This window comes from Sebastes fasciatus, chromosome 2, assembly GCF_043250625.1.
Source record: "Sebastes fasciatus isolate fSebFas1 chromosome 2, fSebFas1.pri, whole genome shotgun sequence".
NCBI classification, from domain to species: domain Eukaryota; kingdom Metazoa; phylum Chordata; class Actinopteri; order Perciformes; family Sebastidae; genus Sebastes; species Sebastes fasciatus.
In genome coordinates this window covers 8,743,525-8,759,705 of record NC_133796.1, presented here as the reverse complement: position 1 = coordinate 8,759,705, position 16,181 = coordinate 8,743,525, and the positions used below count along the sequence as shown (strand labels likewise).

At 40.6% G+C, this 16,181-nt stretch overlaps 1 protein-coding gene across 6 annotated transcripts in view; it reads left to right on the top strand.

Annotated features, from left to right (window-relative positions):
- Positions 1–16,181, top strand: part of phkb (phosphorylase kinase, beta) — a 115,363-nt gene that overhangs the window by 35,819 nt on the left and 63,363 nt on the right. For all 6 annotated transcript variants that reach the window (XM_074660644.1, XM_074660633.1, XM_074660609.1 and 3 more), the window contains 3 exons: positions 3,923–3,986; positions 7,397–7,492; positions 10,033–10,230. In XM_074660644.1, coding sequence (XP_074516745.1) covers positions 3,923–3,986; positions 7,397–7,492; positions 10,033–10,230 — 358 coding nt within the window. The remainder of the gene's footprint in view (positions 1–3,922; positions 3,987–7,396; positions 7,493–10,032; positions 10,231–16,181) is intronic.

The following is a 16,181-nucleotide window of genomic DNA, read 5'->3' as shown; positions in this document are numbered from 1 at the left end:
CTATGAAGATAAGGACCACATGTTAAAACACCAGCACCTTCCTTATCCAGGGAACTCACTGAGACTTTTTGTTACGTGCTCCCATTGTCTTCCAAGGTCGAACTGGCCTACCCCTCCTCCCTCAGTGTCGTGATAAAGATCCTCAATTTCTGCCATTGTTTATCTCTGGGAAGCATGTTTTTTTTTCTTTCTCCAACAATCCAAGGCTATTGGCAGCAGCTTGCCAAGATATCCTCAAGAAAAGATAACATATTCGATGTAGTGAAGAAGCCCTGTGTCTCGCGCTTCTTGTATTTCCTCCCCTCGAGGTCATGCTTTGGATTTCCACAATTAGTGAGCCAGCTTATACATGTAGTTGCGTAATACCAATTAACAAGCTGTGCGCATGAACTGTGGCAGGGGCAGATTCCGAATGGCTCCGTGTAAACAAGATCTGTGTAAATGATCAAATTGAGCAGTCATCTCTAGTCGCAGGGTGCCAGTGGGCAGAGAGAGGCTCAGTGGAAATGAACAGGAAAGGATGTGTTCATTTTGGCAGAGTGTTCATTTGTCCGTATCAAATCAAATGATTGCTTCTGCCTCGTGTTTATCATCACACCCAGTCAGATCGCTACACTGGAGTGTTTTATGTAAAGTGGCATATCTAATATTGTAAGCAGCTGGATTTCTTGAAATATCCCAACTTATGATGAGTTAAACACCATTTTATTAGAGATATCAAAACAGGACTTTGCCCATACGTTCATGAATATTTCATCATTATCTATCATTCATGATAGTCAATTTTGCCATTCATTTTACAATAGTGAAAATAATCGTCTGAATGTGCTGTACTATACTGTCGTTATACTGTATGTTCAGCCCGTTCACACGAAAAAGGCCTATGAATGACATGATGATGTGGCGTTTCCTTTTGGCGTGTCATTTGTACGCCATGTAGTCTCTGTCTGTACTGACTGCAATCTAAATGCATCCGTGTAAATATGCCACGCTCAGAGCTAGTGATGTAGAATAAAAACGTGATAAAGACTGCATATGGGAGGTGGATGGGTCCAACAAACACAGGACTTTCAACCAGGAGACTTGTGTTCGAGACCAGTGTTTTGTTTTGTAAATTACATTTGTGACGTTTTTGACGTGTTTTTTAGTGATGTTTGTGACTTGTTTTCTGTACTTATGTTACATTGTTTCCATACATCTCTTACTTAGTTTCCATAATTTCCATACTACTTTCCATTCCCAACCATGATGTTTTTCATAAGCCAACTAAGTGTTTTTTTTGCTGCGGATGTTACCCTAGTTTTGTTGCCTGGCGGACAAATGACACGAGAAGCGGCGTCCTCCTGACACACGGAATGTAATGTCCTTATAATGTCGTGCTATTTATACGCCTTCCCGTGAGAACGGGTTGGTATGTTACCATGCCTAGGCCTATATTGACTGTATATCATAGCCGGCCCCAGACCTCCAGGGCTCAAAAAGTCACAGGTTTACTTGGTTCAGGTGTTTTTTGGTCATGGGATTACGAATTAATGACTAACGATATTGACTTTGCTATATGGAGTTTGGACAACTAAAGTATAGTTTCAGTTACAGTGGGTCCTACATTAGAAAATTGTGTGGCCCTGTCTTGTAGAGGGTCCCTGTGTCAGAATAAGACCTTAAAGCTGCTCAATTCAATATTTTCTATATTAACAATGGATCAAATGACTATGTGAAAGGTGAAATGGGTCACTCGTAGTGATGAACCCACAAGGAGTTGTCATCTGACTGCAGTTCCCCTGAGCTTTATGGAGCATTTTAGCATCTTTCAGCTAATTGTGTTGTTTTTACGGCCTGCAACTTTACTATTTGGTTCAGCCTCACTGCTCTTATCAACCTGTTGCCAGCCGCCGCAGGCAGCTGTTTTCAGTGAAAAAGCTCTGATAAACCCTCTGTATGCTATCTTTCCAGCACCAAATAGCTGAGAGAAAACATTAGCAACTAGCTGGTGAACTTAGTGGAGCATTTAGCAACTAAATTACCAGATATTCCCCTGAGGAGTTGGTGGAGACCAAAACAGAGCTAAAAGGAGAGTAAATATTGGATTAACATTCATCAGGTTGCCTGAAACATGACTCCACATGAATGCTAATCTTTCTCTGTATCTGTTTGATGTGTAAACAGGCAACTGTCAGCTTACACGTTCACCATATCAACTTTATAAGGTAATAATATGTCAATGTTGTCTTCACAGCTTCTTTTGCCACCACCATGTGGTCAAAAATATCAATCAAAATCCACTCACTAGCTTTTTCTGGAGCTTAAAATCATATCACATGGTGCTCATTATTCGGTGGCGTTTACTCAGTTGTCATAAAGATGGGTCAGTTGTCATCACATGACCTAAGTATGAAACTTTAGTCACAAGATAAGGTGGTCGTATATTGATGTGAGTGGACGTCCACTGACTCCTGGTTGATGACTTTCATACTGTGATTACTTAGTTTAGATTTTCTTCACATGGTCCATAATTCCAAACTGAACTCCAGTATATGAAATATGAAGGAGCATATGAAGCAATTAACCCGATATGGCCTCACCTGGGATATGAACTGCTGTATGTAAGAGTAACATAATATTGTTGTACCGTCTACAGTATGAGCTCACAGTCTACAGCAACATTTTCATCATGCGAATCTCTATCTCCAGCTGTCAACTGAAACTATTGCATCATGATGCTGTTCTGGTCCTGTTTCCTGCTATCACTTTTTAACCTCCTGTTTCCCCACCAAGCATCATACTGTAACTCCTCTCTGTCTGTGTGAGGTGCTGACAGCACTGCTGACCAGTATTGCCCGTTTTCATTTTGTGTTTCAAATAACTAGTTTGAGCAGAGCTCTTTTCCAGGCTGAATTAGCCAGCCATCCTCTATATTTTAAGCATCGATTCAGGCTTCACTAATGGTATTGAATGCGTTTTGATATGTCAGCAGATCTACCGCCAGTCACCGCCAAGTTCCCTGCAATTTTTTTTTCCCCCTCCTTTTCTTTTCTGGGGAAAACTTGGCCGGGTAGAACGGGAAACAAAATGACAGTGAAATTGATTCACGTTTAGTCTGCATTGCAATCACAGTAGCCAGCCAGTGTGAAATACAGGACAAAGTTTTTTATTAAAGAGATCCATTATCTACAGTAGACCACAATCTGGGGACACTTCAGCTCTATTGAATCCTAACAGATAGCACTTTAAGATTCATGTGTGTTTCTGAATGCTTTTTTTGGAGGGCTTTTGACAAATGAAAGACATTTATGGTTCCCAGAACCATATTTATTGTCACTCTTATGAAGTGCAGAATATTCTTTTAGGGCAGGGTGATAATTCAATATGATCATTTATCGTTTTTCAATGCAATCATATCGTGCTGAAATCATATTTCAAAATATGACAAACAATTACGTCGTCTAAACTGATAATAATAAGCACATACTATCTCTAATTTCTCAGAAAATCTGAATTGATAAGAATTCTGCTCAATCAAACTTTCTTAATCTGATTACTCTGTCTTTCTGTGCATGCTTGTAAACATTTATGTAACATATTTATTCATTTTTTTCCTCTATAATTTCACTTGATACTTGAAAATGCTCATTTTGCACTAAAGTTCTTAATAAAATGAGAAATTACTCAGTACTTTTAATTTGTCAAGTATTTAATTCACACAGGAGTATAGAACAATTGGTGTTACCATGTGGTTATTTCATACAGACTATTTACTTGACTTACATGCTATATCCTGATGTATATCGTTATCGAGAATGACCTATATCGGGGTAGAAGATTTTGTCCTCAGCTCGTTGAAATAATCCATTTATAGAGGTCAATGTCAGTGACATCTGTCCATTATGTGTCATGTAATTCTCAATGTATCTTCTCTGTGCAGCTCCGTGGGCCTGGCTAAAGCTGCTCTGGAGGCCATCAATGGATTCAATCTGTTTGGAAACCAGGTATTTGAATAATTCACCCACTCCTTGCACATTTCCTCCTCTTCCTCACACAAGTCCCAAGAGACACGTGTGTGTAGGAGTCTTATCTAATCATGTCACATGGCGCAAGATCACATTATAGATGGCTGGCGTATTTTCTGATTCCACTCTGCAGTGGCACATTACAGCTCCATACATCAGGGAGATATGTTTGCATTCTGCGCAAAGAATTAGCCAACTCAGTAGCTGAAGCCACGGCTGTTTTAACAAGTACACATCATCAGCATAATTAGTGCCGCTGTCATCGATGCCAAGTGGCTGTTTGACCATCGGGAGATTCATTTAGTATATTTGTGTTTGGCTCAGCAGACTTTGATCAACGGCCACTGTTGATGTTGGTTCCCGGTTTCTCTCCGAATCTCCCTCACAATGTCCATTAGTGGAAATGTTTCTCCTTTATTTCTTGCTTGTGTGGTGGAAAGGGAAAAACAGGGACATTCATTACATCTGCTAATGGATTGGAAAAGGAAGCCCTGCTCTTAGCAATCCTCCTCTCTTTTTATCTTTTCCTCTTCATTTCTCCACTTGGTTTTAGCCAGCGACGGCTTCTCCGGCCATCAACTGCATCGGAGTATTTTTCTGATCAACGTATGGGGTGTCAGGATGAGTGTATATTAAAGTCTCTGTTGGTTTTTCTCTCCTGATCAGCTGCAAAATGAGGGATTTAACTGTGCCTGAGAATGGATTTTGTCATCAAGCTCAGCTTGTTGAAAGAATCCATTCGTAGAGGTAGCTGCTGTACGACCCATGCTGCGTCGGGCCTTTGTGAGTGTCTCATCCAGCCTCTTGTCCCTCTGTGGGAATGGAAGTGCTACAAGCCAGCCAGTCCGCTTATTAATGATCTCTATCAATCTTGATTTCCCAGCTGACTCTCATCCACCAAGTGTAACTCCCCCGACCCCTTTAACCGGAACATTCAGTACGCTCTCAACTCCGCTATCACATTTTACACCGGTCTGCAGACTCTGGTGGGTGTGTGTCACATTTAGCCTTTTTACTAGATGAATGGACACACAGCCTTCAGTTTGGTGAACTTTAGATTTTTATTTTTTTTTTATTTTATGATCCCTCCAAGTCACACAGCGGATGCAAAGATAGCAGCTTCTCGGTGTGACAAATTGAACTCTGTGGATAAAATTGATCCGGCCGACGGGAGGGTCCTTCCACTTTAAAGCCAGTCATTAAATTCACAGAGCTGTTTACACACGGTTGGACAATCAAATCCTAACAGGTTCCACTCTCTATCTCGGGATTGTCACCTAATTCACACCCAGTCGAGAGCAGGGATGTAGCGGAGCGGACACACACCTAACTCAATCCAGCAAATTTTTTTTTTTCTGTGTGTGTGTGGAAGAAAGGTTACAGCACTTTTCTATACTGACATAAATCTTTGTATTTAATTCATACACATCAATGCACAGAAAGCGAAGTCAAGTTGATGCACATTATGGTCTTTGAAAGGGGTATTATATAATCTACATCCTGTCAGCGTTTATTAGCAACCCATAATAATAGCACTGACATTGATGGTTTTCTGGCATAGATTATGGTGGGTTATAATCAACTCCGATTGTACAGTCACATTTTCATTATAGAAGGACGTGGGCTAACTCCTTAAAGTAGGTGGAAGGGGTAAGTGGGGTGGTATGGAGAAGTGGGGATAGAGAAGAAAAATGCATACTTGAAAATGTTACTGATTTTTGTTTTATATTGGCAGTTGTTTGGCCATATTAATAAAGGTCTGTCCATGACAGTTTGATTTAATTATAATTAATCCTTTAGTGGTTTTCTCTACCAATTGCACATTTAGATTTTTGATATCATGCATCTCACCAGGTCAAACTATGTGCAGGCCCAAAACATACCCAGAGTGCACTGCAGTTTTCAGAAGGTTTTCAGGTATGACTCCTGACATGTGGCCTCTTTAAAATGCTCACAGAAAGAAGAAAGACTAATATTTTAAAAACATGCTCAATCAATGAGTTGAGAGATATATTTATGGTAAAAGATAATGTCTATATACGGTATATTTTTTTTTACCAAAACTGAATATTGCCATAAAATAATAAAAAATATAAAATACAAAGTTTTTACAACATTTTAAACTATTGCAAGTGTGATCAATTGAATCTTATTCTGTGGCATATTTGATAAAAACAATATTGACCCCCTCTGGAGGTGGTTTAGCCAATCAGATCACAATCTGTCCTTAATGCGTTTTGGGTGCATTTACATCTGCACTTTCATGTGGTCAAAGCACTATCCGTTTGCAATCCGATCACCCAAAATACATTTTAATGCCAGGTGTAAAGGGTAAGACATCGATCTCTATCATTTGGTAGAGGCTCATGATTTAAAAACTGTGTGGTCAGTTAAAAAAATGTTTTTTGTGGTGTTGTTTTTTGTTGTAGTGCCCAAAGCAACTAAGAAAGGCAAAAAAGTCTATTGTATTTTTTTCGGTGGAACTATGAAATGGTTAACAAAGATAAAATACAGCTCGGACTGCTTAGTTTCATTAAAAAGAAAACATTAACCCACTGAAGGAAACCACATTCAGCACCCATCCAAGATAAAATCATCTTACATGCTCGCTTTTCTTCCACTCTGCTGCTGTAACACCAGAGAAGGTTTCCCTGAGAGCGACATTTCACTGACTTGTCACACAGCTGCCTATTTGGCGGCCTGCAATCCGCTGCACTATGCAAATTGCGACAGGAAAGCTTGCTGATTTGACTAAAAGCCCTGGCTGGATCTGTTTTTTTGAGGAAAAAAAAGTAGACTCTGGCAATATTCATACATAATGCATTTGACTTACATTAGAAACTGCTAAGCAGGTTGCAGGAGTGACTCAGTTGGTTTTATGTAAGCGCTGCTGATGGATGGGTGAAGTGGACTGGACCAGCATTTTAGAACCAGAAAGGTTTGATCACTTCCCTTACTTAGTAAAAGCATAAAAACCACCCCTCCTCTCTCTCCCAGTGCCGGTTAAGTGCACTGGGCGGACAGACTGCGTTGTAGTAGCAGCACTTTTTGTACATGGGGACTTTTGAAGTGATAGGTTGACTCTGAACTCACTGTTGTTCAAGCGCTCCCACACTGTACTTCAAAAACATGTGCAACCCAAAAATAACTGCCTGCTTTTGCGTTGAAAGAGTGTGTTTTGATGTGTGGAGGTGTGATGGAGGGGGCTTTAAAGTGGGCCTAAAGTCATTTTAGCCATTTTAGCTGTCAAATGTTTGTGTTTTTTCTCATAAATGATGGAGGACTTGTTGTGCATCTTAGTGAGACTGTGTTGCTGTTGGTGTACCTGTAGAGGGTGAATAGTTCAGCTCTGACTGACATGCGCTCTCCGAATGTGTTTTTCTCTGCAGGGCTGTTCGTGGTCGGTGATATTTGTGGATCTGGACGCCCACAACAGGAACAGGCAAACCCTGTGCTCCCTACTGCCCCGAGAGTCTCGCTCACATGTAAGCCTGTCTATCTATCTATCCCTCTATCTCTCTATCCCTCTATCCCTCTATCCCTTTATCCATCTATACATCTATACATCCATCCAGCTACTAAAACCACTCTACAAATGACTGAAAACCTACAAATAAAGCATAAGATATATTGTAGAAAGTATGTTTAAATGCTAAATTTTGTTTATTTTTTGGTTTAATTTCAAGTGTTTATCTTGCAAATTGTGGACAATTGTACTCGCTCTTTTGCACACATGTGCCAAATGACGTGCAATTTGCTTGAATTAATGAGAAATTCAAATCTATTGTGAACAACAAACTAATTGTTCAGAGACTTGAACTTATTGTTTTGAGAAAAAAATAATTCTCATTCAAGAAATTGAGCCAAAACAAATGAGAAAAACTGTAACAGACTCAGGACATGTCACTCGTCTCCTTAAGGCAATGGTGAAACCCACAAAACACAGATACAGTCTCCTTTCTTAAATGTCTCTGTCTCTACCAATCAATGACTGAAATTGATCACATTCGGCAAAAATGTAAAAGGTTGATTGTACAGACCAAACGAACGACATACTTGTGTCAATATGTGAGTAGATATCTGTACTTCTAAATCCCCCTTCTGGTGCAGTCATTACACTGACTGTACCTGAGCTATTGATGGTTCAGCCTTGACAAGAAACAGAGAAAGTGAGAGGTGGCTGCAGAGCTGGAGGGAGGTAAAAAAGTGAAATAAGTGGTACTTAGAGGAAAAACAAGAGCAAAACCATTCTCTTCTCTCAACTCCACCGCTTGCAGACACTTACATGATCACATCTCTCTCTCAATCTGTGTGACAGGCAGAATAGCCGCAGTCAGCCCGCGAGGAAATGAATGTAATTAGACGGCGAGAGTGGCGTTAAAGCTGCATGGGATTAACGTTGAGGAGCTGGAAGGATGGAGTGCAGTAGGGAGCGAGAGACCAACAGGATAATGTCGAGCTAACCAAAATATCAATATAATATCACTATCTCGTACACTTTGGCGAAAGATTGGAATTCAATGTTCAATCCAATACCTGCGCTGAATGTGTTCTGCGAGCCGATATCCCATTTCAGCCGCAGCTGCCGAGGATGTTAACATGTAAATTGGAGTCGTAACAAGAAGTGGAAGAATAAGAGAGGAGTGGACTACTAGACGGAGCAGCAGTCGGCTCCTCTTTGAGCTGTAGAGATGTGTGGACGTTAAAAAAGATTACAATAGAAAACATAACAACGGCATCAAACAGTCGACCACATCTTGCACTGAAATCTAGGAAGCATCTAAGGAGGCATGTCTCTCTAACAACAGTTATTCAATTCATAGACAGCAGAGTTCACGCAGAATACGGAAAGCAAGTCTTTTATTTTTGGAAGCTATGCCGTCTATTAATAGACCTTAAATATTCATAGCTGTTTGCATATTGAGGTTGGGGCCTAATAGCTTTCATTTTCCCTGTTGAATAGAGTAAACCAAACAAACAATGAAATGAGAGGATTAGATGCCCAGTCATAATGGTTTGTTAAGCCTAATAACAATATTCATTCTAATGATTGTTCCAATTCAGACAGTCCTTGATGTTCATAACCAGGAGCTTTCACTCTTAGTATTAGTAAAGTATTTCACTGCTGTCTTTTCATCAAAATAGGCTGTATATACAGTAGATAGGCACAAATATATATTTTTCCAACCTAGTCTTTATTGGTTTTGTATCATAAAAGCCCTAGGGCTGAATAATACAACAATGAACAAAAATGTAATCACATAGATGCCAGATCAGCCCACCGCTCCCTCCCTCCCTCCATCCCTCCCTCCCTCCATCCCTCCCTCCCATCTGGCACAAATATTTTTGAAATTGGTGCTACAGGACCAGAGAAAACAGAGAAAAGGGCTGGTGTGTTCCCTGTTGCTCAAAAGGTAGAAAACCTACAACACCCAGAATGCACTGGGCGTTAAAAGAGGCAAAAGTCATCTACAGTACAGCTGGCTAGTATATGAGCCTTTAGAACATAAAAAATGTTTGTGCTAAATGGTATTATTACACAGCTTTGTTGAATAACTGATTCTGATTGGTCAATCACAGCTTTTTACGGTCTGTGTAACAGACCGTTGCTATGTATCACAGGCCGTTGCTATGGGCGCAGTTCTGATCTCGGACTCTGGTGGACCGTTTTTGTGTCAAATTATTGATTTCTTAAGTAAGTAGCCGTGTAATAAGCGGGATAATGTACAGCTAGCGGGTCATTGTTGTGAAATAAAAGCCTTCAGGGCGATGCGGAGGTACCAGCTCGCTGTACATTATCCCTTACTTAGCTACCCACAGTTTTGACTCATAACTTAGTGTAGGATTCAATTCTAATTCCTCAATTATTGTGAATAATTGAGGTGAATGCAATCTAAGTTTAGTTATGGACATATATATTTGTCATATAAATTTGTTTGGTACTAACTCATACACTGTAAAAAAAATCTTTGTGGAAGTTTCATTTCAGTTCTTTGTGTAAACTAAATCTTTCCTCCCTGTGCAGAACACAGATGCAGCTTTGCTTCCAACCATCAGCTACCCTGCCTTTGCCGTAGATGACGACGCCCTCTACAGTCAGACACTGGACAAGATTGTCCGCAAGCTGCGCGGCAAATACGGCTTCAAACGTTTCCTCCGCGACGGCTACCGCACCGCTAACGAAGACAAGGACCGCCGCTTCTACAAGCCTGCTGAAATGAAGGTTGGTGCTAAAGGATGTCATTGTTTTTATTTTTATTTATCTGTGCTATATTTCACTGTTTTTGTTTTTAAGTCTTCATTGCTCAAGTGAATTCCTCCAACTTTTTTTAAAACAATAGGCCTCCCGGAAAAGACCTGGTTTACTGAGATTGCTTCAACTGAAATCAATTCTAACACATCCAGGATTTTATCACATCAGACAGACACAAACAGAAAATCATCCTCCCAAGTTTTAGCAAAGCGTACAGCTGAGTGTCATTAGCATAGCATAATAAATATTACATCTGTGGATCGTATGCCTCAAAGAGAGCGATCGATAAAAAACAGTAAAGGATCCAGGATATATCCCTGGGGAACTCCACCAGAGAAGAAAGGAAGCATTACAGAGAATGTCCTGCTACACCACCAACTTTACAGACAGCTGAAATAGTGGGGTCCTCTGTGACAAAAATTGAACTTCAGGTCATGGAAACTTAAAACACTGCATGCATACTGAGATACAGAGGTGCCTCCATCAGATTTAGAGTTAAAGATGTACCTAGAGGTTATTTCAGGCAGCCACTTGTTAATGCAGAGGGAAAAGGCAGAGTGCTAATGGATGGCAATGCCTAAAACCTGAAAAAAGTTCAACTTGAAAGTGCTTGTGTGTGACATTTGAAAAGTTTTTGAAATGTTTAAGCCCGTAAAGGTATTATCCTCGTACGATAATGCTCAGAAATCTGTCTGCGACTTAGCTTCTCCCATTTCAAGTGTTTTAATCCTCCAGGTATTTCACCCCCCAATCTCAGTGTGTTGTGAGTGAGTCTGCCGGCGGGTGTGCTCATGCATATCTATGTATGTGAATGACAGTGCATTCATTGTCCTTTCCTCAATCCCCCCGTGATCCCGGAGGAATGGCGGCGCATTCACTTCAGAGTCAGCTCAGTGAGTGTACAAGGAGTGAATCAGAGGCAGGACTCTTAATGCTAAACAAACCATTGCATGAGCTGCAGAACTAACCTCCCAGAATTAATGAGCTCAGAGAGGCACACGGAGAGAGTTTCTGTTTGGTCTACGAGATGTTTCGCCTCTCATCGTTTCTACTGAGTGGTGGCTCATTCACAGCTTGAGGCCACCTGATACTTCAATTCGGATACTTCCATCTGTACACTTCCATGTAGTACACTGTGCACACTATGTACTTACTTGTATACTGTGTGAATTTCAACAGGGTAGTGTTGTCTCAAATCGCACACGGCCATGTAGATACAATACAATAAAACTTTATTGTCCACCAGGGTGGAAATTTGTCTTTGACTCACCAAACACAGAAAACAACAGACATTAAAAACCAGACAGCAGTTAGTAAAAAACATATACATAGACAGGTTATGTTACACATTAAAACAGTTCATGTCAGTGTCTGTGGCTTAGATCTGCTCAGTCACTTTGTTGAGTTAAGAACATTGATGGCATTTGGGATGAAGGACTTTTTAAACACATTTTTAGTTGCCAGAGGGACTCTATAGCGCCTCCCGGAGCTCAAGAGCTCAAACTGGCTGATGAGAGGATGGGAGTTATCTGCCAGGATACTTCTCACTTTCTTCCTCGTCCTTTCTGTAAAAAGTTGAGTCAAAGGCTTTTGGGGTTTACCAACTATTTTGCCTGCCATTGACACAATCCTAGACAGTTTATTCTTATATCTACAGTTTAGGTGACCGTGATCTGCTGGTGATAGCCAGCCACGGACATCACGCTGTATCGGCAGTATTCAATTTTGCCATACTGTGCACTCAAAATAGCAAGGGTCAGTACGGAAGTAGGCGAATTCATGGTGTTGTACTGGGGTCTCACCTAATGGAAGAGCAGCTTATGTGTATTCAGAAAGATTTGAAATGAGACTTTAGACAAAAAATAAGGTTGCCAAAAAGGGGTTGCTAATTAATTTAATTCCAGCGGCACTAAATTGCCGATGCTGACTCTGACACAACTCGATAATATCACATTGCTTAATTCCCACCCACACACAGGCCAGTTAATTGAACCGGGGTTTTATGATAGCAGATAATAGACAATATTTCAGAGGGTGGCAGTGATTCTTAAGTCTGTAACCAGGTTAACTTGTTCTTAACCTCTTAACTTCTAACTGCACAGATCAATATTTTAGTATTAACAATGGAAAAAATTACAATGTGTAATGTGAAAGTTTTCCACCCACTTTTCATTTGATTGGATGGTTGAACATTTTCAAGTTAGTCCAATAAATCAACCCTCAAGGCTGACAGAGTTCAGCAGAGAGTTCATTTGTAATAACTGATAATTGATGATTAACAAAACCACATGTCATTTCACTTTATTACAACCAGCAATTATTATTAAAACTAGCTTTTCCTATACCCAGAATATAATTTGGTTGAAAAGATGACATCTGTTGTATAAGCAAAGATTTTAAAAATTTGATGTAACGCCATCCAAAGACTTGATAGAGATCATTTTTCCTTTTATCCATGGTTTTGCGTAACTATGTTAATAAATCAGGAGACCGAAGACGTGTCTGAGGAAGCTTTATTTGTTTGCACTCATATTTAGCTACATATTATAACAGGAAGACTGTATACCAGCAACCCAGCAGCTAAAGAGACCGATATTTCCCTCCGCCAAGAGCTTTTGTTTTCAGTTTGGTTTGTTTGTTTGCCTGTTTGTCAGCAGGATTACAGAAAAAACTACTGGCCCGATTTTCATGAAACTTGGTAGAAGGGAGTAGCATGGGCCAAGGAAGAACTCAATCAATTTCAGAGTGGATACATACATTATTTTTCACTTTTGTTAACATTGCGAGGTAGGGCATCTGGCCTTGTCGGAGATCCGTGCTCTCCGAGCGTCCTTCTAGCTCATAGAATGCTAATGTTGCTCAATAGCTGCTCAGTATTTGAATAAAACATGTTTGCAATAACAACTTTGTGATATGTAAGTGTTGTGTTTACAGCCTTGTGCTGCTTCCAAATGGCTAAAAATATTGCTTAAATTCTTTTTAAAATATTTTTTGAAATACTACTACCAGGTAATATTTATCCTACAAAGAAAATACTGCTAAATAATTTATAAAAGACATTGCTTGGAATACATATTTGTTTTTCAAATAGCTATACACGGCCTTGTGGCTGGCAGTGACCTGTTTCTTAATGTACTTCAGCAGGACTCGACAGATTGCTGCGCCCGGCTCTCACAGCTGCTGTGTGGAGTTGCTCTGAAAAATGTTTGCAACAAATATCCCTTTTACAAAATGAGTTTGCTTTTGGCTGTTCTTTTATTTGCAGAAAGGAAAGGTGGATCGTCGGTGCTCAAAACAGAACAAAAAAGGCATCGACAGTGGAAGTGCTTGCTTGATATGTCACAGAGGGCACTCGTGGGGCGCCGACTCTCAACCACTTAGAATACATTGAAATTAGCTTTCTTTAATCCTGCAGCTAATACGATACAACGGCTAAGAATTAGCAAACAGTGTTTAATGCCTTGGTTCCTCCAGGCTCCATCCTGCCCTCAGTTCTACCAGCAGGCAGGCAGATTTATTGTGGAGGGCGATGCCAGTTTAGTTTCATAACTTAAACTCCTGATCGCTCCTGCTGCCATTTGCCATCCGTCTACTAACAGTAATATATTTCCTGCCGCATCAGCAAATACTGCAAGTTAAGTTATATAAGAGGAAACTGTGCCAGGTGGTAATATTAAACTATGCAGCAAATATTACCCCCATTTTCCAGTAATGAATATTGAAACAAACTGCTGATTTTTTAAAGGTGCAGTGTGTAAGATTTGGTGGCATGTAGGGGTGACGATGCAGATTGCAACCAACAGAAATTTCTCCCGTTTGCCAAGCATGTAGGACAACTACGGTGGCCGACACGAAAACTTGATAACGTGAATGGCCCTTTCTAGAGTCAGTGTTTGGTTTGTCCGTTCTGGGCTACTGTAGAAACATGGCGGCCGGCTCTGTGAAGACGACCCGCTCCGTATGTAGATTAGGGGCATAAGAAAATATCGATACACATGAGTATCACAATATTATTATCATGTGCGATACTGTATTGATTCTCCAAAACACTGTATCAATTTTGAATTAAGCTCTTAAAAATCTGATGGCCTGCTGTCGCCCGGCTGCTATTTGATCTTTCTGAAGTTGTACTGGGCTCAGTTTTAAAGCTATCCAATCCATTGGTACCAAACATGTCATACTAGCTTGTCGAAGGCTAAATAATGCTTCAAAGTTACACTCAATTTTAAAAAAATTTTTTTTTATTAATCTTATATTCCATTTCTGCCAATATATCCACCCTAAATGCTACACACTGTTGCTTTAAATGTTAGAAATGATGCACTTGCCAATTTCCAAGGTGTAACAACATTACAAATAACCAAAAAGTAAAGTGTTACCTCCTTTGAGTGATAAGCATAAACACACAAATGCCGAGCGAGTGTCTGACACAGTGTGAGCTCCGTCTGCTGCGGAAGAAGTCACACGTAGACCAGGTCTCCCTGCAGAAGACACGGAGTGAAGTTGTTGTTGGTGTTTAAGAGAGAATTCACAGCGGGGCAGACGTCCTGTGCTCCCTGTCTGTTTACCATTGACAGAGAGCAGCAGCCTGTGTGATAGACAGTTTTACCAATCAGTCGAGCTGCTCAAGCACAAAACACCAGGGATCCCTGCCTGTTTACAGCCTCAACGGGCCAAAAAGCACAGGCCTCGCTGGGTGACTGCCTCAACTCTCCCCCCCCCCACTCCCCTCACCTCCTCTGCTTCTGTATCTCTTTATGCACCTTCTTTTCTTCTTTTCATTTTTCTCTCTACCATCCCTCTCAGCCTCTGATAGCCTCTAATTGCCTCTCATCTCAGCTGAAACACAGTTTGAAGCCACATATACCTGCAGAATCACAGGGTGCACACATTAACCATTTAAAGAAGCACATTTGAAGCCTACAGACCGTACAGTAGTATCTGTTACGGGATGGTGAATGCAGCTCACACATACAGTATTTGTGTGTGCCAGTTCTGCAAGTCATTGCATTAGGATTTAATCTCTTTTATCCTCCGTCAGTGTGGAGATTATTGAAAAAGATGGGGGACAAAGATAGTCAGGACGAGTGGCATTCATAGTTAGATGGGCACACGCTGTAAATATAGAGCTGCTGACATTTCTACTCTGTGTTGATCCTCTTTAGGCGAGCATAAACGAGATGGGATTGAATTATTGGAATTAATAAGGCTGTGATTCACTTGAATGTCTTCTCGACATGTGACTTGTAACCAAATGAAGGTGTGTGTTTGTGTATATGTGTGACACTCCAAACACACACACACACACACACACACACACACACACACACACACACACACACACGCGTGATGTGTGATCTATAATAGGATTTCAGGCTGAGTAAGATTCCGAGAATAATCCAACAAACGATGGTGTTCATGTCAATTTGAGTGTTTGTTCCGGAAAAAACTCCCTCCAGCTGCTGCTGCCACACGCCGGCGTTCATTTATCTGTCGACTGAAAACAAGCAGACGGCCGCACAGTCACGCGTACGCTCATCCGTTTGTCATTCATATCGATCGATCAGTCAGTCAATCAGTCAGTCAATCACAGCCTGCAAGGTGTTTATGAGGGAGAAGTTTAATTAAATGAAAAACCTGAATACATTAGTGGAGAAACACAACAAATGCTTCCACACACAGGGGGTCAGTGAATGGTTTGACGAGTATGAATATGATGCAAATCATATGCTATGTCCTTCCCAGTCTCCGTATCTTCAGTAGACTTCCAAGACTTGGAGAATCTTTGAAGCTGCTCTGGTTGCTAATGGTGGTCTAACACTTTACTGTAAGGATGCTTTCACACCTGTAGTTCAGTTGGTTTTGTTCAGACCAAGCAAAAACAAAAAAATAAAACCATTGTTGCCTTTTAGTTCTGGTCT